Source organism: Scomber scombrus, chromosome 1 (assembly GCF_963691925.1).
Source record: "Scomber scombrus chromosome 1, fScoSco1.1, whole genome shotgun sequence".
Lineage (NCBI taxonomy): Eukaryota > Metazoa > Chordata > Actinopteri > Scombriformes > Scombridae > Scomber > Scomber scombrus.
In genome coordinates this window covers 26,365,293-26,392,792 of record NC_084970.1, presented here as the reverse complement: position 1 = coordinate 26,392,792, position 27,500 = coordinate 26,365,293, and the positions used below count along the sequence as shown (strand labels likewise).

Here is a 27,500-nt window from a genome sequence, read left to right as displayed (position 1 = left end):
TGAATCATGAGTGACGTGACAGTCTTTCTTCCTAACATACCTCACGTTCCTCGCAGTCACAGAGATATGTTTGTCGCCTTTCTATTTGTTGCCTGAGAAACCATGTTGGCTTGTCTTCTCACATTTCACACTTGGTTTCATGCCCTTAACCCCTAATGCTCAGCCTGGATGGGCTGCCTGACCTCTTGAGTCATAGATGTTAGATTCATCGGCGTCACAAGGGTCAGAGTTGGGCTTTATTGTGCCCGGTGATTTTAAACGCAGATGGAAGCAAACATGGGTCATAGATAAAACATTTTTTAAAAAACAACATTCTTTGTAAACACATTAGTCACATTTCCACCCCATATTTTTAATTTCAAAGCAGTTTGTTGGTTGATTTCTTTCGATTGATTCTTTCGATTTGGTTGTGAACTACATGGTCTCAAGTATTTCAAGTTTTATCAAGAAGACCAGGACATTCACACATGGTTTTGTGCCTTTAATGAAGAAAGACAAAGAAAAACACCCACACTCACTCCTTTCCTGAGTTGGCGCACTCATGCATGTACACACACATACACACACATATCCTCATACACACACATTATATGGTGTGACAGGACGTCACAGATTCAGAGTTTCACAGCAGGCTAGCATTCCAGGACAGCAAGAAGAGATAATGTCAGTGCGCTGCTGGTTAACTTACTGTTTTATCCTGTTTCTGAGCCACAAAGCGTGAAGGGTGTCTGTTTATGACACACACACACACACACACACACACACACACACACACACACACACACACACACACACACACACACACACACACACACACACACACACACACACACACACACACACACCACTTACACAGGCCACTTTGCCTTTCCAAGCCTGTTAGACGACAAAGGCTAAAAAAAAACCTGGAGTGACAAAAGATGCCCGTAGACATGGCTGCCAGCATAAACAAAAGCTACATTCATGTGTGGATGCATCTAAGTTTTCCTTTTTTGACACATGGTTTCTGGAACCAGGAAGTATGCCACACTGACTGACAGGATGTAGGATGCTGTTGTGTTGTTGTTTGAATTATGCTCTTGGAGGTCACAGTTCCTTAAAATAGTTTTTTTTTTTTTTGGTGTATATTATTGTACAACATATCTTCTTAAAGGGCTTTGTGAGAGGGTTGATTCTTCATAACCCAGCGGTGCTATATTTAAGTGAAGAAATCATGAAATTCACCTAGTCAGCAGCGGAAAAAAAGAGCTTCCTCTCCAAACCGCCCACACTGCTTTCAGCCTTGTTGTGACTTGTTTGTCTGTCGTTGGAGGATTTCAGCTTCTTCCAGGACAATTGCACTTAAAAACCCTCAGCTCCAGAGGATTGGAGCTGGTTACACAGCAACAGAGCAGAGTTAAAAACACAAAAAATACAAGTGGAGCCTGTGAGACTGAAACTGGAAAACACTGCCTCTCCCATCATGATGTAGCCTCTCTGTATGCATGTCAGGTGCATGCATGCTATTGTTACTTTCATCACTGGTGTGTTGTCATGTACAGCTGTTTGCTCTCCAGTTAGTGTACTGTGTACTGAGTTAGTGGAGTTGCGGCAGTGTGGAGCTTATCTTCACTCTGAGCTTCTCTCTGATTTATTCTTAACATCTGTCTTTGGCAGGTGTGTGGAACCACAAGGTCCTCACTGTGAGCCTGTGATGTTGCTATCATTGCTGGTTGTGTGTGTGTGTGTGTGTGTGTGTGTGTGTGTGTGTGTGTGTGTGTGTGTGTGTGTGTGTGTGTGTGTGTGTGTGTGTGTGTGTGTGTGCGTGCATGCATTTGTGCAAAACAACAGAGAGAGGGCCTTCCTCCACCCCCTCCTTGGGATGAGTCATATTTGAGCCCTGTGTAATCCAAGCCCGTGTTTCATGTGTGTGAACAGACAGACCCTGAGCAGTGGTCTTGGTCTTGACTCCCTCTGGGGCAGTGAGTGGGTGAGACACGGCTATCAACAACAGGCCCAGGCAGCTTCGGTTTCAGCCTCACCACACAAGGAATCCACTCGCCGTGACACAGGCACCAACACACACACACCCAACACAAGCATACATCCATGTGGAGCCAGTGCCATTATTCTTCAACCCCCTTGACTCCACCTTAAATAATATCAGGTAACAAAAGGGGGCTGATGGCAGACTTTGATTGGTTCAACCATAAGGAAGTGTGGTGAGGATGGCCAAGTAGATACGGTTTCACATGAAAAGATAGTGTGACACAACGGTGGCACTCAGTCTAACACAGGTATGAGTGTGTGTGTGTGTGTGTGTTTGCGTGTGTATTTATGATCATGTGGTTTTCCACCTGTGGGAGTGCAGTGCAATAATGTCAAGGCTGGGTTTGACACAGTCAACAACCGAGGCTCAAATATTTTGACTTTATATATGAAATCACACAGGAGAAGTGTGGTGACACAGGAAATGGGGCCATGTCACAGGGAAAAAAAGAGCTCTATTCTGTGGATATTCACCACAGCGTTTCAAAGCACCCCATCACTGATGTGACAAACTCTTTTAAAGGCACAGCTGGAGTTATAAAAGGGTCTTCTACATTTGCCCCCAGGGGGGAGAAAAAATGTCCTGTATAGAGCACCAGAAAGGTGAGATTACTATGGTAGAGTTAAACTGTTTCCCATTATAGCACTCATTTATCATTATCCCATATGTAAGGGTAAAAGTTTCATATTTTATGACTCAATGAAAAGTCATACGCAGAAAATCATTGTAAACCTCAGAGAATAAAAAAAACCCTTTCCTCATCTTGTAAAATTTAAGTTAAATCCTCACTGAGAAAAAAGAGAGATATACTGTGCCTCAATATGGTCATTTGATAATGATGAAAAGGTAGATAGTTGCACAGAAACAAGACCACATTTTCACTTTGTGAACATCATTGAATCTTTTGGGACTTTTGGGTTTTTTTTTGGAAGTGCTTTGTATCAGATGTCCCATTGACAAAGAAAGACTAAAAGTAGCAAAGCAAGACAGAGAAAAGAAGAAAGAAAGAAAGAAAGAAAGAAAGAAAGAAAGAAAGAAAGAAAGAAAGAAAGAAAGAAAGAAAGAAAGAAAGAAAGAAAGAAAGAAAGGAAATCCATGTGAAACTAACATTATGTGTGCCCTGAGGCAAACTTGTGGTGACCTCCATGTTACACAGTTCTGGTCTTAATCTCAGCTCATTGAATTGTGGATATCCCTGATTAAGTCTCATTTTAAGCCTTGTCAGTCGCTCTTTACAGACACACAGTGGTTCTTTATTTGTGTCACACAGTTATATTTCTTTCTGGTTTGAAGCAGTCATCAAATCTTCAAATTTTACAGAACAATCACAACATAACAGAAGTTTTAAAAAAAGAAGTAATAACAGGAAATAATGTGATGATTTGACAAAGAAAACTAACTCAACACATGACCATACTTTATATTCCTGCATGGCTAAAAAAAACTTTCAATAAATGTTTTAGCAAGCAGATTAATCAACGGGGCTCAAAGTTAAACTGAGTAGTGGTAGCCTGTTTATCGTTATTGGTGCACACTGAATTGGCATTATACTTTGTTTATTATCTAAATATTTGTAAATGAGTAAACGTTGTTTTGCTCTTGTGAAGTATGTTTGCCAGCTGTTAGCATTTTGGCACATTTTAACAGTTTCAACAATTTTCCTCCGCTGTCAAACACAGAAAACACCAATATTTCACTAACTGTTTTTTTAGGGGGGGGGGTTACAGGCTTTTAGGGGGACCTGGTGCCCTTGTGGTATACCAAATATCCACAGCTGTCTTGGACCTGGTCCCATCCTGCTTGGGGGCCTTTGTTGCATATCTCCCACTCCAAAAAGTTTTATGTTTTTACTTTTGTAGTCTTGCAAATCCAGACAAAGCTGCTTTTATCCAGTGTTTTTGTGCCACTTACATTTTGGTAGTAGCAAAAATTACTACAAGGCTTCAAGTCACTGAAGCCAATAAGCATCTCAGCGCTTGGCAAGAAAAGGAGAAGTTTAGATGTGAAATCTTGTGGGTGGCAGAAAGTGTTAAGTGTTGTTAGTTGCCTGTTAGGGGAGGTCTTATAATAATAATAATAATTGGGGACATCAATAGTATTGAATAAAACATATATGGTTATATTTAATCGTGAAATTACGTGTGTACAATTGTATTAGAATACCTCAGAATGTATCACACATTAAAGTTACTAATCCAAATAAATATAAAAGTAGCACATTCTTTAAAGGGGACCTATTATGCTTTGTCTTTTCATTATTTAGTAGTTTATAGTTTACCTGTTGGAGGTGTGCTGGTTGTCTGCAGCTCTTCATCAAACATCATCATCACTGTGGCTGTTTCTGCTTGTACTATTATTATACAACCAAATATCTCCATATGTTGTTTTGTATAGCACAGCTAACAAAGTTCTGCTAATTCAGTGAAGAAAATGTTTCATTTCTTGTAAACTCTAAACAATAAGAAGCTTTTGTCATGTAGTCATTTAATGTTTAATTTGTAGAAGATAAGCAGGAAGTGGTGGGTTTGCACCTGGCCAGTCAGAACAGAGTGGGCTCATTAGGAGGGGGGCCTTAAGGAGACAGGAGCTAAGACTCCCTGTTAAGAGACAGAGGCTGAACTGGGGCTGCTAAAGGGCCAGTATAAGATAAATAAGGAGTTTTTTGAGGTGTGAATTATGCACAGCTATTCTAGTGGAGTCCTAGAATAAAATACGGAGCTGAAAATAGGTTCCCTTTAATAAATGGGTGCGAGGTTTATCTTCACACTAGTAGGCCTCAACTCAAAGCAAACAACAGTTAAACTAATCACAAAGGGCCATTGTTCAAGCCCTGAAGCTATCTCAGTAAATTTAAATGTGTGCAGCTCAATATTGACTTCATAAAAAAAGGTACAGCCACTTACTCAACAAATCAACATGTAGACGCTTGCCAGGACTGCTCTTAAGTCTGAAAAGGGACACACAGATCAAACTAGCTCACAGTAATGGAAGCAGTTGTTTTGTAAAAGGAGAAACAAGGAGTGGACAGTATCGTCACACATCACATGAGCTCAGAGTCAGGGAGTACCGCAGCAGACGTGCACTGGCAAGTTTTTGTTTTTTTTAAATGATGAGATTGCTGAAGATGTGCTCTTGACCCAGTCTTCCTCCCTTGTTTTCTGTCTAGGGCGGCAGTGTGGGAGTGAATGCCAGGCTTTATTTGTCTAGAATTATCTGCTCTGATCATCTGTAAAAGTTGAACAGATTTACGATCTGTCACAGTTAGTTTACAGAGACTAAGCTCTGATATTTCATTATAAAACCCATACAAATACAACATTTTCTCACTTCTGTGCTCTGGCTACATTTTGTGATTTTCGTGAAATATGAATGTAAATAAATGCCCAATATTATGGCTTATCTGCTGTATGTGTGTGTACATGTGTGCTTGTAAGTATGAATGTGTCTGTGTGTGTGTGTGTGTGCGTGGGCATGTGCATGTGCATGTGTGTGGGTTTTTTTGTAACAGTACAAAGATGTCCCAAGGGTTTTTTCCCCTTTTCTCATTACAAATGCTAATGTCACATTAATGAAATCGGCTTAGTTTAAGGTTTATAGCGTAGCCTACACTGAGAGATTTGGCCTCGACACTTCCCACATATTTCAAGTTGAATCACATTTCCTGTGGGCATATTATTCTGAGTTACTCTAAAATGTACTGGAGTGAAACTGGGGAAAAAGTTTAGAGCATGGTTGCCAATCTTTGTCATCGTTGTAAATTGTCAGGTCACACGCTGTCGGCTGCCCAGCTTCTGAGGAAGACAGTTAGCTTAGCTTCAGCAGTAATGGCTTCAATAAGGGGCTGGCTAATGTAAACATTGTGTTAATGCGCTAGCAGCGGTTTGTAGAGTCACTAGCTGTTAATCATTGCTCAACAGAGAGCTTGTCAGGCACAACAACATGCCAGAGAGTTAATCATGGTTATAGATCCCTGCTTTTATGCAGAGAACATATTTAACAGCTGTGTTTCTAAGCTGTGTTTCTAATTATTAGGCCTTTGCAGTAAGCACGTATAGTAATATCACCATAAACCATGATTCCAAGGGTCAAATAAAAGATGGGAGGGACAGCTTTCGGATTTACATATCCAAATCCAGTTTTAGCTCATCTCAAATAAAATAGTAGGGGCAATTACCAGATTGCTGATTCATAATGTCATAAAGACTGGAAAATATTCCTCCAGGAAAAAATTGTAAGATGAGCCCCAATCATGTGCATTTTTTCTCTGATTTTTTTCTACCATTTATACCCTTCAGCCATCAATCTTAGTCATTCCTCTCACTTGAGTGTGATGGGAAGCATTTTCTAACCTTTCACTCATGTTTTACTTCTTGCCTCAGTTTGCCTTTTTTTTTTTTAATACTAAAACATTCAAAGCTTAAACAGAGACTGAGAAGAGATTGTTCTTAAAGCCAATTAAATTAAAAGCCAATTTTGTAAAATTGATTAGATTATGCTAATCAAGGGAGATAATATCTTAAAAGCAGGGTGAGAAAGGGAGATAGAGGGAGTGGGAAGAGTGGTAAGGAGTGACAGTCCAGCCGCCATTACAAGCTGCTGATTTCTGCAGAGTGCTTCATAAAATGTCAGAGCGCTTCTCCCTGAGCAAGACACTGAAAAATGGCAGCGCTGTGATGTGCTGGCACCTCACCTGCTGCACTGTGTGTGTGTGTGTGTGTGTGTGTGTTAGAGAGAGAGAGAGAGAGAGAGAGAGAGAGAGGGGAAGACAGAGAGAGAGAGGGAGACGCAGAGACAGGGGTAATATCTGTGTGTGTGTGTGTGTGTGTGTGTGTGTGTATGTGTTTGCGCAAGTGTGTGCTTGTCTGTGAATGCCTGTATGTGTGTATTTACATCTGTGTGTGTGTGCGCGTGTGCATGTGTGTGTGTGTGTGTGTCCACGCTGGCCTCCCTCCCATGTTGCAGTGAAGCAGAACAGAGTGGCTGACTGCCCGCTGCTTTGCCTCCCTCTCTGTCAATACAACACTATTCTCTTCCAGCCAGTCATTTTCACATGTTTAACATTAAAGTAAAGCATCCATTTTAACAGAGGAACACAAGTGATTGACATATTGAGTTTAATGCGTTGAGATTTTCTCTCATCTGAGTTCACATTGCCAGATTGTTGTTGTTATTCCAAAACTACTCAGCAGCGTTTAAAGCCTTCATCTGATTTCAGTATTCACGCACACCTGCAACTCTGGATTGTGTGCCACTGGAAACACCTGACACGTTTTCTGTATACCGCATTTTTACCTTCCTTTTGCCATTAAGCATTTGTCTGTGTGTGTTGCACAGAAAGCCAGGGTCCTTTTAATGAAGTCATTATGTGCAGGTGTTATTAATGTTGATTTTAACAAAAGCATCAAAGAAGGGAAAGGGTAAAAAGACGGAGTGAGAAAGGAGAGGCTAGGTGGGAGGGAGGTATAATGGTGGGGGGTTGCAGAAGAGATAGTAAACACAGCATCAAGCCAGAGATGTGAGCAGCCTTTTTCGTTTAGTAACGTTAACAGCTAAATGAGCTGTTAACTGTATAGCAAGTCGCAGGAATCAGGGAACTCTGGGAAGAAAAAAAACAAAAAACCCTGGCTGATATTATTATCATCATCATCACAAGAATGGATCCATCTAAAATACATACAGTGTTATGTTTCAGGGTTTGCTGTAAGCTCAGTGAACGTCAGATGAAAAAAAAAAGAACTAAAAAGATGAGTTGTTAGGGAGGTATTTTACAATGATTTACTGGAGATTAAAGATTTAAAATGTTTTGAAATGCTATGGTTGATATAAGGGCCACAACTGACCTCCATGATTTATTAATCGGCCTTTTTTTTTTGATTATTCAATTAATTGTTTGGTCTATAAAATTCCAGAAAATGGTGAAAAATGGGCATCACATTTTCCTAAAGAAAAAAAGTGACATCTTCAAAATCTTTTTGTCTGACCAATAGTCCTAAACTCAAAAGATACTCAATTTAACACCTCATAAAACAGTTACTAAATCACTTCTAAGTGCAGATACTTTTTTTTCATTTGACCACTTGAATAATTGAATAAAAGCTGTCCTCAATAGTTTTTATTGTTATATGAGCTGTTGTTTTGTCATTTTTGAAAGAAAGTGTTTAATTTCAGTTATTTCTGTGAAGGGGTTATACATGTGGACTGAATTAAATCTTACAAATAATGTCACACTGCAGAAAAATTCACACATATAACTATAATCAACCTTCGAGACAGTTTGTCCCGTGAAGAGTTTTTCCGCTGAAGCTTTGTGTGGCGTGCGGAGGGGAGTAGCAGAAAATTAGGGTCTGTAACTGTGCTTGTACTACCTTTTCTGTGCTGTTGAACAACACATTATGTGCTCCAGGAACAGAATCAAACTAGGCTTTTGTAACTGGTAGTCATGAATAAGCTATTTCTGCCATCACACCACTTATCTGAATTCTGTCACATTTGCACAGTGATATATTCGTTATCTCCGACCAAGTAAAGTTTCAGTTGAACAGAAGTGAATCTGAATAGTCTCTTCCCATGGAAATGGACAGAGGGGGCTCCAGCAATTGCTCAAGCAAGGCTTGCCGCTCTCCGGCTATTCCATTGTTCTGTCACTGTCAGTTTGTTTTGCTATTTGACATGCATGTCATTTGCATTATGCATATCTGGAGTAGTGTGCTCATTCACCCCCCCTCCCCTTTCTCTCTTGCTCACGCTCTTTCCTCTTCATCCCTTGATATTCCTGATAACTGATGCTATTTCCTGTTATTCAGTTTTATGTATTTTAGTATTTCCTGCATTTATTTAAATATGTGCCATTCAAAGAATGAAGGATATTCTTAGCAACTGCAGATTAAAACTAAATTATGCTCAACACTGATAATCCAGAAATTTTAAATACATTGACAACTGATATGTGCTCAGAAGTTACACTCTAAAAACAAATACCATGTAAAAGTTACCAAGTTTACAAAGTCATGTTATGATACCAAAGAATGAGAATCAAAGCATTCAGTTATCAAGTTTTTTATCATATAAGAAGTATGTACAGGTGTACAGAGGAAGCCTGCATATGTCCACAATAGAAGTAGTTGACGTGAAACTGAAATAGTGAGCTGAAACACATGAAGTGATCGGAGCTTAAAACTTCAGGGGTGGGTGTATAAATGCCACTGCTTTTACTCCAGATTTACAACACCAAAGCGGACATGTGTTATTATTACAGCAATTACACTGACCTGAGCAGTGTCCCTGGAAGTAATGAGATATGATTAAACATGCATTTTATATTAATTTATTTCTGCAAATGTGCACAAACAGCAAATGTACTGTTGAATGCTGCAAGTTTCTACTGTTCTGCTGTATTTAGTATGTGTGATGTGTTTTGTGAAGCAAGTTGTGTGCTGAGTATCTAAGCACAACGTTTAAGGCCTTGGGCTACATTTTTTGCAAATCATCAGTTTGGCTTTTTGCACCAGAGCTACATTCACTCAATATTAGACTAGAGCAAATGTGAAATACTGTAACAGTCTCTTATCTAAATTGTAATTAACATTAACAGGCTTTGGCTTACCATTCACTTTGCTTCCAATGTATCTGGTGTGTGTGTGTGTGTGTGTGTGTGTGTGTGTGTGTGTGTGTGTGTGTGTGTGTGTGCGCCTGAGTCTACATATTATTCTCTAAAGCATCGGATTGCTGTTATTTTGTGCTTCCAAACTGCTCCAAAGTCATTATGGACCCTTGTAGACACATGCAGCCAGTGGCGAGCAGATCTCGTTCAGTCTGCAGAAAAACCGTAATGAGAAGTGAGACTGGCAGATGAGTGTGAGTGGCTAGCAGAGGGAGAAGGGCAGATTCATCAGGGATGATTGCCTGATGCACACTTCTGGTTTTTTGATGTGAAGACCCAGCGAGGTTACCATGGGGAGAATAATTAGCTTTGGCTGGATGCAGATGCGAATGAGCGTAAGAGATGGGATTTTTCTTATTGAGCTTACTTTATGATACTTAGAATGGCGTGTATGGGTGTGCTTGTGTGTGCAGATACACATAGACAGACACACGCTCACTACCGGCTCATTCTCTTCTATTTATGGCCAGGAAATGGGAGTAGTGCTATGTCTGGTTGAGCTGAGTAACACTATTCTGTCACACATAGGTTTGACATCAAACACAAGTGACAAGCCTATCCTATTCCTCTCCACCGAGTCATCACCATGTCCCAAAATCACATTATTGTCACTAGGAACCCAGCAGAGACGGATGGTGAGTAGGGGTGTTGATTCCAGCCTTTGGCATCTACAGTATGCTTGAAAAGGCAAATAAAGCCATTTGGCAGGAGCCGATTTCTTGTCATTTCAAAAATATACAGAATGCGTGTGGCATGCCGTTTGGTTTTATAGTTTATCTAAAGCCTCTTACAGCGACATGGATATGTGTGTGTGTGTGTGTGTGTGTGTGTGTGTGTGTGTGTTTTAACAACAGAGCCCAGTGAATACTGAAGCTGGAAACTCTTCAAGGCTAACGCCATGGTCTACCATTTGCGGCACACAGGACCATATCATTACCTTTTAGCCTTGGCAGGCAGTAAGCAGCTCTAGTGTGGTAAGCTCCAGTGTTACATGGCGGCAGGCAGGCAGGCAGGCAGGCAGGCAGGCAGGCAGGCAGGCAGGCAGGCAGGCAGTGGTGTGGCTGTAATAAGACCTGTGGCCAGCACCACTGCCAAGGCTAGCTGAGGCGGGGTGAGAGATGGTGCCCATCCCCTACATGCCCTGCTCTGCCATCTGTCACTGGGCAGGAGCAGAGCCGAGGGAGGGGTCTGAGTCATTCTAGTTGTTGTCACCTAGACAGGCCACACTGGGGCATGCTGTCTCTTTGTACTCCTTTCAGGCCTTGGCTCCGTCCACTGCCAGTTCACAAAGTGCTTCTGCAAATATCCTTTTCAATATCATGATTAGTGATGAGTACGGAGTTTTCTTACTTCATAAATTTTAAATTTACTTAACTAAGATCTCTCCTAAACAGTCATCAAGTGCTACAGTGATATAACACCCTGAGTAAAACAGAGCTGAAACAATTATCTGATAATTGATTAGCCGTTTCAAGTCACTTTTCCAATTAAAATTTCCAAACATACCCGAGGTCCAGCTTCTCAGGTGAGAGGATTTGCTGCTTGTCTTTGTCTAATGTGATAATAAACTGAATATTATCACAACTGATAATGTCCTATGTGATAATATGCTGCATATCTTTGGATTTTGGACTGTTAGTGAAGAAAAAACAAACGGTTTGATCATATCATCACAGAGCATAGGAAACATTTTCTGGCAGATTAATCAATAATGAAAATAATAATTAGCTGTAGCCTCAGAATAAATCACACAGTTTCTGTTGTGGCTGTTTAGAGGGGAAGTGTGATATCATACAGTACATCTGCTGTCTCTTTAAATGTTCTTTCAGTAGATGTTTGACTCTGGACAAAGGTTGTCACTTATTTTTTGCCCAGACGCTGTGTTATGTCATTTCCTGGCCTCAGAGGTGTGTGCAGGGAGGGGAGGGAGGGATGAAGGGAGGAGAAAAGGGGTCAAGCAAGCTCGTGTATGCACTCCGCCATAAGCAAGATGATCTTTCTCTATTAGTGTTCATCGCCAGCAAGCATGTAAAGTACAAACATCCACATCCATATAATGCACATGTCGTGCCTACAAAAACACACCCACATACAAACACAAAGAGCGATGGAAAGTTCAGACTCTGATCAACAGCCAGAAATGAAACACAGGGCCAGAAATAAAAAATGTTCATGCTGATTGTGTCAGCTGTCAGTGATCTTGATTTCCACCACAACTGCAACAGAAAGTACCTTTTGTGTGTGTGTGTGTGTGTGTGTGTGTGTGTGTGTGTGTGTGTGTGTGTGTGTGTGTGTGTGTAAATAGCAGAGCCTTTTAGTAGTGACTGACTAATAACTGACACCTGGTAAGCAGAGGAGCCTTTAGGTACTAGACCAGTATTAGCTATTCTCAGAAAGAACCTCCTTATTTACTGGAAATGGTAAACATATCAATATGTTTGTGCCGAGTAACTCTGAATGAAATAAACTTTAAAAAAAGCAATGACTCCCATACGCTGAATAAACAAGAAGTGCTAATGGTGGATTACTCATAGTGATCCTCCTTTATTTATTTATTTGTTTTTTTCTCACCAGTGACATTCATCATGACACTCTTGCTATGTTGACATTTGTCTGGTAAGTTTCTCGCAGCAGCAGGACTGAGCTAAAAAGAGGTCCGTGTGTTTGACACAGTTGCTCATCACAATAACATGTGATAATAAAAAAAATGTTTAAAAAAAAGATCCAGAGGAGGGAGTTTAACGTTGCGGAAGCAGCGACGATACAGTTATTGTCGGCTGTGGTGAGGAGAAGAAGAAAAAAAAAGAGGGAGAGCTGGGAGCCTCCGTGTGTCTTTGAATGGGGTCAGGGCATCGCGGGGAATAATGCATCTCCCTTCTCTTGCGCCAGGCGCTCCTTCCATTACGGCTGGAGAAGAGACATTGTGTCCACACTCTGATTACCACTGATCCATGCTGATGACTCTGTTGGCGGATTATCTCAGTTAGTATCAGCCATCTGTTACCGTGTGTGTGTGTGTGTGTGTGTGTGTGTGTGTGTGTGTGTGTGTGTTGAAGGGGGCAAGGAGGAAAAGGGGCACTAAGAAACACAGGGGGTTGAATAGTTTGAGGCTGTGACACACACACACACACACACACACACACACACACACACACACACACACTTCTATAGGCACATGTATTGGCAGTCCTTTGTAAAACCTCTGCACGCGTAACCGAGCAGCGTAACATACATGCAACACCACAAAACAAATGCATGTTGTGAGGCCATATACCAAGAAGTACATACAGACCATTACACCACTGCCAAATGCACGCACTCCTTTATACAGTTCTGCCCTCCTTTCAGATGATACTGACATGTGAAGGCTCCTATATGAAGGCCACATGCAATCGTAAAACCGCAGAGCTGTTTATAGCTACACTATCTCCTGAAGGGCCGTTACATCCAGCCACTATTAGCTGCATGCGTTGACAGCTGGGTGCTGTGTTGTATTTGTGGACGTGACTGTGAATCCAGCGCTGGAACACATCTTATAAATCATAGTTCAGCCATTAGCATAAATTCTCCCTCTCCTTGCATCTGCGAGACCTGCTGTTTCTGGTTGCGCTGCTCTGCTGTTGATTGGTCGGTGTTGTTCAAGTCAAATTGATTTAGCCGTTCACGGAGATTATAACGCTTGCCTTATAACCGCCACTGTGGTGTGCCGTTAATTACCTATAAAATCAAGCTAATTCTGATGCTAAATCCATTTTAATTTCTCATAATTAAGTCAGGATTGGATCCTTAAATACCTTGGCGCTCCATTATTGTTGCAATCATTGTTGTGGCTGTGCATTTGGAGCTACATTGCCGAGCTCAATCTTATTATTGTTATTAGATTTAATTGCACTAAGTGATCAGTTTGTAGTTGTCGGAGGAAGATGGACTTGCCTTGCAGTGGCTTTTTTATTTTTTTCTCCCTGCTGTCCTTTCTCTCTCCATCTCTCATCCCCAGAAAGAGGCCCTTTGAGAGATTGTGAGAGATGAGAGGAGATGAGGGGGAGGGTAGCTCTGCTTTACACCTCTGCAAAGGAGGGATTGCTTTTTTGTTGTTTGTTAGGGGGGGAAATCAATTCTGTTCACATCATCACGATTTGACAAGGCGAGGCATTAAGTGCAGATATTGAGAAACGACAGGAATGGTTTACAGCCTGTCCTTCATCTTCTCCACTCTTCTCCTTTCGTCTGTCTGTTTTTTCTCACAACAAAATCAGAGCGTATTGTCTTTCTTATCCTTTTTTCTCCTCTCCTCTCCCCCACCTCAATCTTTGTATCTCTTTTTCTCTTCTTTCTCTGTTTTTCTTTCCCTCTGAAAAAAGGTAGGGAATGATCCGCTTCACTTACCAGCTGACACCACATAAGCTCACTCGTCCTCTGAGACATGAGCCTTTTGTTTTCATGTGCATTATGATAATTATGAAGGGCCACAGCTCCTCTCCATTTTCATCACACTTCTCATGATACTTACATTTTTTGTCAGGAGCAACCACGGGCATCACTCTTTTTTTTTTATCTTGTGAAAGAATCCATTTTTTCAAGTTTTTTCTTTTTTTTTTCACCCTAACCTGACATTTAAAGGGTGACAGCCGGAGTGAAGGAGCACAGAGTGTGACAGCCACTCATGCAACAAAATGTGACAGAGAAGTAACAGTTTTTGATTGACATTACCACAAAACACTAAATCACTCAAACAGAAACACACTCATTCTTGTAACCAACATTAAATATTAATTATTTGCTATTCTGATTGATAATTTGTCTCCTTATCTCACATCTTATTGCCTCGCATGAGAGGCAATACGTAGGACCTTTGACCTTGCTCATAATTACACCACTGCCATCTTTTTCACTGCAGCAATGGCAGTCATGGCTGCCCAAGTCCGATGGCACACCAGCCTCCTCCCTGTGGACTGCAGCAGGTTTTCTTGTCATCCGTGCCTCTCGCTCCCCCTCTCCCTCTCTTTCTCTCTCTCCCACTCTCCCTCTCTCTTGTCAGTGTTGCTCCTGGCGAAAGGCTGATACTTGATATTCAGAGGATAGCAGCTTTTGTCTCAGAGATTTAATCAGTGGCTCTGCTCCCACTGCAGAGGAGAGAGGGAGGGAGGGTGGTGGAGGGGTAGCAGGAGAGAGGGAAGGAAAGAGAGATGGAGGCAGAGACTGTTTATGTGTAATGACACAATAACAAAGCCTGCCTGTAAAACACAATCTGCAAACTGTGCTTTTGAAGGGGATTTTCAGTCCTGGATTAGTGTCAGGCAGAGGGATATGGAAAAGGAGAAGAGAGAAAAAGAGTCAGGTTGATGTGATAGACAGGGGATGTGATTCTGTCTGTGTGTGTATGTGTGAGTGCAGTGGGGGTTTAAATGTGTGAGCATGTGTGTGTGTGTGTAAATTCATGTGTTTTCATACTGTTTAGTGTTTATTTGGCTGCACAAGTTGGCGGCTGTGTGGACTCGACCACATTGTGTTCTTGGTTGTAAGCAAAAGGGGGATTAAAGTTGAATAATCTAAGTAAAATATTTGGCTGCAGAAGGGCCAAATGTTTCTTGTGAGGGTTTATGTTGTTGGATGGTTGATAATGGCTGTCATGGCGACACTGTGCGATTCATAATGGAAAGCTACCGTGTTGGTTAATGCACCCAGCATTTAAAAGCCTCTCCATTTAGTTTGAGTTCCAACTGAAAGGACTCCGGGAGCAATGTTGTCTTTAAAGGCCTCAAAGAGCTCTTAAATTTAAATGACATTCTTTTTAATCAAGGAGGTGTAAATGGATCCTGGTTGTCAAACACAGGTGTGCGCGTGTGTGTGTGTGTGTGTGTTTTAGTTTGTTTGCATGTGTGCTGATGTATGTGTCTTACAGACGGAGAAGGAGAGGAAAAAAGGCAAATAATGTGTTTTTGGTTTTGAGTTTTTGCTAACTTTTGTCATTCAGAGCTAGAGGTCTTCACGGGTCCAAAATGTAGGACCTGACCCAAAACAGACCTGTGGAAAACATGCGTGAAACTGATGTGCATGAATTATATCTTCAAAAAGAGAGACCTGTCAATTAAGAAGCAGCTGCGGAGAGAAAGAACAGCAATGGTATAAAGAATGAATGTAAAGTCACAAAAATGAAAATAATTTGTTTATATGCTTCAAACATAGATAACATTCAATATAATAACCAAAAATCCCTTTCCACCTCCTGTACCAACAAAAAAACCTCAAGACAATGTTCTAACCTATTTACTCCCATTTTGTTTTATGCAAATTTATAATACATATAATATCTGTGAATCAAACTAACAGCATACATCTTGTAAATGACTGATTTTCCTGGAATATGTTAGTCTTCAGTTCCCACGTCAGAACCATTTTCTCATCTTTGTCGACTATTTAAAACAGGAGCAAACAGCTGATGTTTCAGTCAGTTTTACCTCCTTGTTCTCCTTTTCATTAAACTTGTTCCTCACGTTGATACGCTACATTCTCCTTTCACTCCATACACACACTTTTCTCCTGCAGTGATTGTGACGCACTTCATGATTAGAGCTGATACGGTGTTCTCTCAGGTCCACTCGGATCCACTCAGGTTGCGTACATCAGCTTATTGATAAACAGACCTGAGACCTGCGGCAGTATAAGGAGACTCGACCGAACATGATTAGACTGAGGAGAGTTTTGACCCAGTCCGACTGAGGTCTGGGTCGGGTCTCATTTCCTCAGAACCAAGCGGACCTGTGAGTGACTTCTCTGTAGTAGTTCCCGCCCTGCTGCAGACCACAGTCTCTCTGGTGTTTCTCTTGCATCGAAATGTAAAACTTGCTTTGTTGTCCAGTATCAAAACCCTTAAAGATGTTATCCTCCTTCCCACCCCATATAGAATCAATAGAGGCTGGGAGCCAGTGAGCATGGCTAAATAGAAATATTGTTCAGGGGAAGTGAGATGTGAAAGGAAAAGTGTCAGGAGATGTGTGTGCGTGTGAGCATGTGTGCGTGCCTGTGTGCTAGAATATGTTGTGTATGTGTGACACTATGCATGTGTGTGTGTGTGTGCATGTGTGTGTGTGTGTGTGTGTGTGGGTGGGTGTGCTTTGCTATTGTAACCCTGCTGATTGGATTGTGTTTGACAGATATGGAGTCTGGAGAGCGGCTGGCCTCCCCTGTGCCCACCCTGTCTGCTGCTCGCACCTCCTCCCCTGCGGCCTCTTCCTCCTCCTCCTCCTCCTCCTCTTCCACCTCATCCCCTGCGCCCCACTCTAAGAGCAGCCTGGCCCCGAGCCCCTCAGCACTGGGATCCACACTCAGCACCTCTGGTAAGAATCACTCTTTCTGTCCACCTGTCGATCTTCTCTCTCTCTTAAACTATGAAAAATACCAGCACACTTTGCAAACAGTCTCCATGTAACTATAAAAAACACGGCAAATATGGTAACCTTCATGTCTTGATAGCATTCAGAATCCCCCTCATTTCTTTACCATGAAAAATGAGTTTCCTCCCGTATTAATTATACAGTTATTTTGCAGCCTGTGTGAATACACCTCTCTCCCAGCTACAAGGATTTTTTTCCCTGACAGCTTGGGTTGCAATTGAAAAGCTGCTGCATTAATGAATCCCAAACAATTAGGGGGCTCTTTTGTGTGAGAAACACACACATGCTTCGCCATGTCTCCTGACAACCTTCAGCTCTCTGGCTCCAGCTGCCTCAGAGTCAGGCTCAGCACGACACTGTGCATGCATGTGTGTGTCTCTATGCGTGTGTGTGTGTGTGTGTGTGTGTGTGAGAGAGAGAGAGAGAGAGAGAGAGCCTCTGCCTGCATGATTTAACATTTGTCAGCCACTCAGTGTCTAGTCAGTCCTGTCCAGCATTCAGCCTCCTTTCTATGTATTGGTCAAAGCCATTAGGCAAAGAGGAGTGTATATGTTTGGTGTGTGTGTGTATTTGTGTTTGTGTGTTTGTGTATGTGTTTTTTAGCTCTGTGTGATTTTCAAATATCCCTTGCGAGAGTGAGTGAATCATTTGCTCACGCTCTCTTTCTCCTCATCTCTTAATGTCTTGCTGTTTTTTCATAGGCCTACTATAGACACACTCATAAGCACACACACTAACACGCACACGCACGCACACACACACACACACACACACACACACACACACACACACACACTCACACACACACACACACACACACACACACATATACACACACACACACGCACACACATGCACACACACACAAACAAAGATTTCACTGAGCAGGGAATAGCCATGATTCTTGTGTGTGTTTTTTCCCTCTCTCTGTTACAAGAAGAGGAAGAAGGAGAGAGTAAAATAAAGCCCCTTGTTTTGTCGTCCATCTCCTCAGTATTGCCCCAAAGAAGAAGCCATTAGGAGCGTCTCCTCCTTATGCATTATACATCCCCCTTATCCCTCTGTGCCATTACGTGTGCTCAGATTTTGTAGATAAGCGATTTTGGACTGAGCGTCAAATGAAATGCTGAGAGGCAGACTGTTAGCTCTGAACTTCTGCTGCGCTTTGTGAGAATCAAGCGAGGCAGTTCTTTTGTAAGAGACGCCTTTTTCCACTGTGTTAGACTGTAACTCAAACATATACAAAGATATATGCTGAAAGAGTTGAGCTACACTCATCTCTTATGCTTTTCCACATCTAAGCATCATTAAAAAAGGAAAAACATAATGAAACCGAACAACAAGAATATGTCAAGTGTATTGTGTAGGCAGGTAATTATGTATTGCAGAGATATAGTTTCATCACAGTGTTTGCAGGCATCGTTCAAGGTTCTTTACCAATGTACCAATCTGAAAAAATCTGAAGTACATTAAAATGAGCGCGGACTTTGTGTGTTTGTGCATGCGTACGCGCGTGTCATTGATGAGGATATCACTTGGAGAATAAAAGCTGATCGGTGCTCGTAGCGCTCTCTCCTTCTGGGATCAACTCACGGATGCAATTAACTTAAATCTGTCTGTGGAAATTTGATTGACTGCAACAAACAACAAATTAATCCCCCTTCGGCAGCATCCAAACATGAAAAAAGCAGGCGGTGCAGTTTGTCAGAGTGGAGGAAGGATTGAAACAGAATGAGAAAGAGGGTGAGAGAGAGAGAAAGAGAGAGGGAGAGAGAGAGAGAGAGAGTAGGTAATCCTAGGTATGTCTTTCCTGTGCTTCTTTCTTGCTTCAAATTTTTAGATTTAATTATTCGCCTTCTGGAAGCCTGCATTAATATTGAAAAGCATTTGCAGATGTCACTTTGTGTTGCCTGGAAAGGGAAGGGGTGTGCAGTGGGAGGTGATGGTGGTGGTGGTGGTGGTTGGGGGTGTTGGTGGAGAGGTGGGCACCCCAGGCACAAGTGAATGCTGTGGCTGGCCTTTCTGGGGGTTGCACTGCAGTCGTTTATCTTCGTATCCGCTAGCTGACGCTGGCAAGGCGGGCTCTACATATTCAGCATATTCTAATGACATTCAAAAGGCAGATTTTGCTGTCTTGTAGTAGAGAGGGGCCTTGAAGCCAACACAAAGGGCTATACTCCTATACGTCACACTGCTGGCACACTGGTAACGCTTTGTTTCTTGCCACATTCGGCTTGATTCTCACTTAAAAATAGTCTCTGAGATGCATCTGTAGATTTGTGTTAATTTACAGCTTTGCTTACTCTTTGCTGTAGAACATACATAACTGCCCCTACTGTGTAAAGTCTCCCTCTGGATAATTAGATCCCCGACTGCATTAATTCAAAAAAACACTGGCGCTTCAGTGTCATTCTGTTTTACATTTCTGTGGTGTTTGCAAGTGTATAGTAGTTTGACATTTTCATCAGCGCCGTGCACAACACTTTCCTTTTCTTCAGTCATCACTTTTTTGCATGTGTATTACCTGGCTTATGCAGCGGCATCAAGCAGGCTTGCTCTCCTTTTCTGGAAAAGAAATTGAATTTGCATGAAATATGCTCACACAAAATTGCATCTGACTCTGGGAGGAGGTAATACGTGGCAGTCGCCTCTGCCAGAAATGATTGTGCTCAGGAAAAACGCTAGATGATGATGATGTTGATGAAGTATTCTTCTGTGCTGAAATTGAATACCAAAAGGATAGAAAGAGGTTTGCTTTTTACACCTTATATACACACTTCTTTTTCCTCACTTAGAAAATCCAGTCTTTGTCACAGCGCAGCATAACCTGACGCTCAGTCTAAACGGAAGAAATATCAATAGACAACTAGTCCAGTGCTAAAATTGGATTATGGCAAAATGCTCGTTAATTTCAGTCTTTTATTGTATAGACACAATCATCATGCACAAGCAACAGGCTGTCAGATGCTTGTAGACACTGGAGCTACCTTATAAAATTTAGTACAATGTGCACTCAGTGAAAGCTAAATCTGAAGTTAATTCTTACACAAATAGAAGTCAGTTGTTCTGTATTTAATTCTTATAGAGTCAGGTGGATAAGAAGCGACAAGCTTCAAAAGCTGTTCAAATCTAGTTTTTACACACCCTGTCGGTCCTTATATCAAGAGTTCTGATGTAATTTGAGAGCAATGTTCTCAGTCTTCACAAATAAACATATACAGTACAAAACAAAAAGTAGGGCAACAAGCAGTGCTAAAGATGCAATAAACAACTGTCAGCTGTCCTTAAATTGCACTTTATGGAAGAAAAAGAATTGTTAAAAATGTACAAATAGTGAAATCAAGTCAGAAGTGAATATTTTTAAATTAGAATTAAAAGCCTACCATCTCACCATCTTTTAATCCTATCATATAGGGCTGCTCAGTCTGTATCTGTATGTGAAGAGATCTCTGTCTCCTTCAATGGTTTGAAAAGCTCAAATATAAGGAATAAAAAAATGCTGTTGTCACTATCAGCTAAAAAATTCTGTTAACAAATCAGTGCTCCGCTAACTGTGAAAGAGGCAGCTCTATTTTAACTCTTGTTTGAAGATGTGGTGGAAAAGCAAAATGCTGAACTGTCAAAAAACCTGCAAACAGCATAATTGCTCCTTTTATGGAATAGAGGAGAGTGTGTTTATTAAGAAATGGAACCAGTCAAAAGCTGTGAACTTTTTTCCTCTTTTTGCTCTTTATCATTGGCCAATGTGTTGTCATACACAAGTATCTGTTATGGATTTACTTTGGAACATTTGAACACGCAGTTGAACCTCCTCCCTGATTTGGATCTGTCTTAGGCCGTCTGTTTGGAGCAGCAGGAGAGCAGCCCTTCATTGGCTCCACATTGTCAAGTGCCTTTCCTCTGGTCAACCACCCAGCCTTCGGAGCCATCTACACTGCCGCAGCAGGCAGGCCTGAGTTTGGAGGCCTGGGCTCCCTGGGCATGTCAGCTGCTCTGGCTGCCCACCCCCAGCTAGGAGCCCTCTCTGGTAAGACATGGACTTCAAGATTTGAGAATGGGGAGCCTGGGTGGGGGGCAATAATTTTGTAAACTGACATGTTTCCACAACTCACTTCTCTTGTTTTGTCTTGTACCGTCTCCTCCCCTACAGAGTGGTGGCGAGCTGCTGAAGCCCATGGACGGGGAGCTGCTGCCTTTCTCCCTTCTTTCATTGGCTTCCCTCAATTCTTCACCCCCCATATCCAGCCCAACCACAGCCCCAGTCCTGTTCAGATCAGGATGCCCAGCAAGAACAGCCATGCCCCACCTAAAGGTACAGCACTGTCAAAAACACCCATGTACTGATCCCAACAGTTCTTACTTACAGACAACAACAACATAATTCATATAATTATTCTCAGTATCGCCCTGTCATATGTGCTGTGGTCTCTTTTTGTTAGAGATAGTGCAACTCTGCACTGAAAATAAAGAACCTAACCTCTGTCTCTCCTCTCCCACTATCTCTATTTGTGTGTTCTCTTTTTCTTCCACTACCTAAATCCACTTTGGCCTGTGATGAGATTTCTCCTTTTCTAGACAAATTTAATGACTTTCAGTCCTCACTTAGTGATTCTGTCAACCTCTCTCTCCCCCCTCCTTCTCGTAATTCCCTCTCGTAATCTCTGTTTCTTGCACTCTTTTAATTTCACTGTATCTTTTAATTTATCTTTTATTATGTAAACCACTCATGTTGGGCTTGTGCTTTTCGCAGCCAGCATGTTTGATGAGATACATGTATAAATCAATGTTTTCAGTAGCCCCATTGCATTTTGCACTTAGTTCAAGATAGTTGTTAAAACGAAAGTCTGTTTTGTGTTTCTAGGGGTGAATGGAGCAGTAAATGGCAGTGGAGTCTGTCCTCCCACCACACAATCGGGAAGCTTTTCCGCAAGTTCGGTCCCTGTCCAGACATCGACCAAGCCAATCAAGAGTGCAGAGCCCTCCAATAGTCACCGTAGCAGCCCTCAGAATAACCCAGCAGAGATGGCAGAAAAGCAGATCCAGAAACCTAAAGAGAGGGTGAGTACTGGGTTTTAGTAACTGTACTATTTGAAAAGAAGTGACATTTGAAACACAGCTTATCTATTATACAGCGAGGATGATTCTTGAATTTTTTTTCTCTTAACCCAGAAGCCACGCAAGAAGGCAGTAGACACTTCTGTGGTGAGTAACAGTGAATCAGGCACATCTTCAGACAGCTCAAGTGACGGGTCCCTCAGCAGTGATCTGGAAGACCTTGCAGAGGATGATGAAGATGACGATGACGACGATGAGGACGACGAAGAGGAGGACAAGCAGAGTGAATTGTCAGACTCTGAGAAGCGGACAAAGAAGAAATCAAAGGTAAAGAAGAGTAGTAAATAACCATTTTTTGTTAAAGTGAAATAACATATAGAGACAAAGGGTCTCATTAGTGTGCGGGAACAAAACAGTAAACACAGCACAAAGCCAGATTGCCCTTGTCCTCACTGGGCATGGCACACTTGACTGCACTGAGGACCCAGTGCCTTCATTCACTAAAATAGAGCCCAAATGTTGAATGAATTAAAATAAATTATCATACTGTGAGGCTATTCTTTGTTTCAAGAGTTCTTTCTATTTCAATTGCTCCACAGGTTTTGATAGCAAGCACTGAAACTGCAAAGACAGACAAACCACTTTCTGGGGTTCCCATAGCGGAGCCCCAGGACAAGGCTCAGAAGGTCTCCTCTAACCCCCCAACCCTCATGCCCCTGCCCTGCTCTGTCTCCCCTCCTGCCCTGTCCCAAGCCTCACCGCTGGCTCTGCAGAGTTCCAGGTCCCGGACAGAGGCGCCACAGCAACATTTTAGTGTGATTCAGTCCACTGGCCTGGCTGCCAACTCAAAGCCCCTGGCACTCCTCACTCAACCCCGTAGGGAGTCTGCACCGTCTTCCTCCCCCATAGCCCTCACCACATCTCCCAAACCACCCAAACTGCTGCCTTCCTCCTCTCCCCAGCACCTGCCCCTCTCCCTCTGCTCCTCCCCCAAGCCTCTCTCTGTGCCCTCCCCACCCCGTTCGACTCTCCCACTGTCTACCTCCCCTAAACCTTTTGGTTTGACCTCATCTGTAACAACCACCCGGAAGTCCTCACAGAAACCACGTCAACACGCTCCTGGCGGCGCCAAAGCCAACAGGAGGAAAATGTTGGACGCCTCACTTGCGCAGATCAATGAGTTCAGGCTCAAACAGGTAAGCCAACCTAAAACAGTAGTTGAATAATATAATGTACTACATTTATCCAACTAAAGAATTAGAATTGCAGCACAGCCATGAGCAAATTCTCACTTGAGGAGGCAGTACTTTAGAGTAAAATTGTAGGGCAATGGGATTGGATGCAGAAATACAACCAGATATTTAGGAAATGTCCCAATGATGTGTGAAAGTCTATCCTCTGGGAGAGGAAAGAGTCTAGGAGTATAAGTAAGTGCATGTTTTGTCATTGTGTGCAGCTTTTACTGGCTGTACATACGTTGTTGTTGTGAAATGAAAATAACATATGTTCAAATCATCCAGTCTACAACACTTTGTTATTGTTATCCTCCAGCCTTGCAGAACGTAGTGTAGTATTTTCACAAGTTATTGTAGTATCCACAATAGACAAAGTGGGGTTTTTTTATAGATCTATACTGTACTGGTTGAACTGATGAACTGTGTTTTCCAGTGTTGTTGCCCAAATTAAAGCTCTCTCACATCTTAACCTGAAAGCTACCACAATCCAAACATTGTGGTTTTCCTTGTGTTTTTCACACTTTTGGTTTACAGCAATTACACACGATCAGATGGTGCTACGATTAACCTGTTGATAAAATGGTTAATGCTTTTAGTTTCATTATCATTCTGAGGCAGACTTTGGCTCTGTACACACACACACACACCACTGTATTATTAATGCCTTTTGTCGCATAAAATTGTATAAAAGTTGACATTTTTCTTCCCTTTTACTACAAAATTCAGTTTCACCAGATGAAATATGAACAATAGCACAGTAATCAATAAGCTAAACCTATTGAGATCAGCTTATTCTGTGAAAATCATTTCCCTCTTTCTGTTTTACCAGCACAGAGAAGTTTACAACAGGCTAAATTCCCCTTGTGGTTTCAGCACTGTTACTGTATTTCATGGTCTGTGAAATTGATTTGTTTCACTTCATATCACATCCAGTTGAAAGTGCAATGTTAAAGTCTAACCTGCTTTTGCTTAAACACAGATTGAACCAAACTTGTCATCAGTTTAAAAAGGCAAACATAGCCCAGCTGCATGATGATAATGATGATGGAGCTTTTGAAATGTGAAGACAAATAATTATAATTTTAGAGAGATACTCAGTGGTTCTTTTTGTGAACTTGGCTGAGTACAATGCCTTTGGTTATTGCATTTATGTTCTTTTTGTTTCCCAAAAAAGGAGCTTAGACACAGTTAACTGTACCAGTGTTCTGCATTGTAGTTTTGTCACCTGCTCAAACAATCAACAGTGATTTGAACTGACAGCTAGAGCAACTCCACTTTGTCCCATTTCTTTTCAAATTTTTTTTCTAACCTTTCTTTGTTCCTCTTATTTTGCTCCCCCCCTTCCCCCCCCTGCCCTTAACTCCCTGGCTCTCCTCGTTCTCTCCCTCTCTCTCCTCCTCCTCCATTCCCAGACTCTCATGTCCCAAGGGCAGACGTTCCCAGCTGAGCTAAAGAAAAAGCAGCAGGGGCCAAACAGGTCTCCCAAGAGGAAGTCTCTGTCTTCATCTCCATTGCCACCCGCTCCACCACCTCCACCCCACAACAATCACTCCAACCTCTTCCTCTCGAGTGCCCTGCTGGGGCTTCCCGAACCCCATCACCCCAATGGAGTCATCCAAAGCACCACTCAGGACGCACCATTGGCCCTCATCACCAAACCTCGCAAAGACTCTGCCTCTCAAGGCAAGTCCCCTCAGTGCGACTCTGATGGTGGGTCAATGCCTGTCAATCTGAGCACAGGGGCGAGTAGGACCCAAACAACCGCCCAGGCTGGACTTCCGTCACAGCCCTCCACTACCTCACCCCATGCCACAGGCCATGGATCCCGAAAGAGCAAGACCGCCAAGGGTAAGGGACAGGCACCAGGGCTTGGACAGGGACAGGGACAAGCAGCAGACCCTTTAGCTGCCTGGAAGGGCTTCTCTCAGAACCACTTGGTACAGTCTCTCGTAGATTTGTTTCGTGGAGGAGAGCCCGGGATTGGGATTCCTGGAGTTAGCATCCCTGGAGTTGGAATTCCTGGGATGGGCATCCCTGGGACTTGTAACCCCACAGCTGGTCTCCCTGCTAATAAAGAATCTGATGACTCGGGAGATGATGATGATGATGATGATGAGGATGACGACCTTGAGGAGGAGGAGGAGGAGGATGAAGAGGATTCAGATGATAGTCTGTCAGGTTGGTACCTTTTTTGTGCACAAGCAACTTTCACAATTAAATAAAGAGTTAACCATGGAATATTAACATTAAGAAAGCGACTAATTATTATTTTAATAATTGTTTAATCCTTTGATAATTTTCTCTATTAATTAATTAATTAATTATTTTGTTAATAAAATGTCAATCATAATTTCCTAAACTCGAGGTGGTAATTAAATTACATCTCATGCTTGACAGTTAACAGTTTAAAAATATTTAGTTTATTATCATTGAAGACAAATAAAAGTAGCACATCCTCATAAATGAGAAACCATAACTGCACAGAGTTTGGGATTTTTGCCTGAAAAATTACTTAAATTATTAATCAATGATTAAACAGTTGCTGGTTTATCAGTTGATGAACTAATCAATGAATCGACTTAACATTTCAGGTCTAATTAACATAAGGCTCCATCAGCTCAGTTATTAAAGAAATGTGTTTGAATTCCTCAGAATACAACCGGGAAAAACATTTAAAAAAATCTCCATTTGTTTTGGTGAATTAATACATCGTTAATCTTGAACTATCAGCTCTTTAGCCACTTTGTGTCCCTTCTTTCCCATTTTTAGAGTCTGACAGCAACTCAGACAGTGACATCTCTGGAAAGAAAGTGAAGGAGTTTAAGCTGCTGCTGTCTGGATCATCTAAGAAGGAGATGACAGCCTCCAGGCTAACCAAAGGCCCAGAACTACTGAACACCTCAACTAATCACACAGCCACCAGCTGCTCCCCTCTCAACCTACAGGTCATCAAGACTCCTACCATTGTCACCAGCTCCAGTGCCTTGGCCTATCACAGCTCTCCAGGCTCTTCCTCCTACAGTCTAGCCTCTCCGTTAGGTAATGTGTTCAAAAATCTGATGCAGAAAGGTAGTTTTAGTCAAAACTCATGTAAGACTGTGTTGTAATGTTGCAGAAAAGAGAGCACATACATAATTATGAGATTTTAAAAGTTACGAGCACTAAACTTTATTTAGGTTATATGTTTAAATGTGTCCAGTGCTGTTCCTGACGTACCTCTTACTGAATTATTGTGGGTAGCAGATGTTTACTTTCATCACAAATCTATATGCAACACCACAATGGAAGCTATAGCACACTGCAGATGGCAGGCTTTTGTTTACTAAAGTCTAGCATCTGCTCTTGAGTAACAGAATATCCTGTCATCCTCAGAAGATTGTGAATTGTTACCTTTAAAGAGGCAGGAAGAGGACAGTTGGTTGTCATGATCTAACCAGAGCTCTGAGGTCCTGTAGAGGCATGCCTGAGAGCCCTGACAACTGGTTTGGCGCAGCATTATCAATGCGGAGAGAATTCTCATATCAGAGAAAACAGGACATATGTATAGCTTGCCAGGAATGTTTCAAGCAGGTATTCCAGTCTTTCTCCTGTTGTAGGTAACTTTCTTTTCTGTTTTTTAAGTGGATATTGTTCATCAGACCATACCTATGTACCTATACTTAAATGTACTCTTATATACATCAGGGATGGTATTTTAGTTTTATGACTGAATCATGGTGGTGATCACTGGTGCTGGTGAATGCAGGTTTGGATTGCCAATGTAAACATGCGTGTGTGTGTGTGTGTGTGTGTGTGTGTGTGTGTGAAGCCCCTTTCAGGCTTCTGGATCAAGGTTAGTATTAAGATTTCCATAACACTTTCAACACGGCACAAGTCTGAACTGGTTGTCGTCAGATTCGTAAAGACCACAGTAGCACAACAGGTAAAACATGTACAGTGAGAGAGAGAGAGAGAGAGAGAGAGAGAGAGAGAGAGAGAGAGAGAGAGAGAGAGAGAGAGAGAGAGAGAGAGAGAGAGAGAGAGAGAGAGAGAGAGAGAGAGAGAGAGAGAGAGAGAGAGAGAGAGAGAGAGAAATAAAGAGAAATGACAGTCTTATTCTGTTTTCAAAGATCACTGAAAACATGTTT

The 27,500-nt window shown here is 42.0% G+C and overlaps 1 protein-coding gene across 1 annotated transcript in view; it reads left to right on the top strand.

Annotated features, from left to right (window-relative positions):
* The window catches only part of LOC133984721 (bromodomain adjacent to zinc finger domain protein 2B-like), a 75,105-nt gene that overhangs the window by 25,814 nt on the left and 21,791 nt on the right, over positions 1–27,500 (top strand). Inside the window, 8 exon segments of the mRNA XM_062424182.1 lie at positions 16,844–17,026; positions 20,919–21,110; positions 21,234–21,395; positions 21,945–22,141; positions 22,253–22,465; positions 22,738–23,334; positions 24,786–25,551; positions 26,143–26,412. Of these exon segments, the coding sequence (XP_062280166.1) occupies positions 16,846–17,026; positions 20,919–21,110; positions 21,234–21,395; positions 21,945–22,141; positions 22,253–22,465; positions 22,738–23,334; positions 24,786–25,551; positions 26,143–26,412 (2,578 nt within the window). The 5' untranslated portion in view covers positions 16,844–16,845.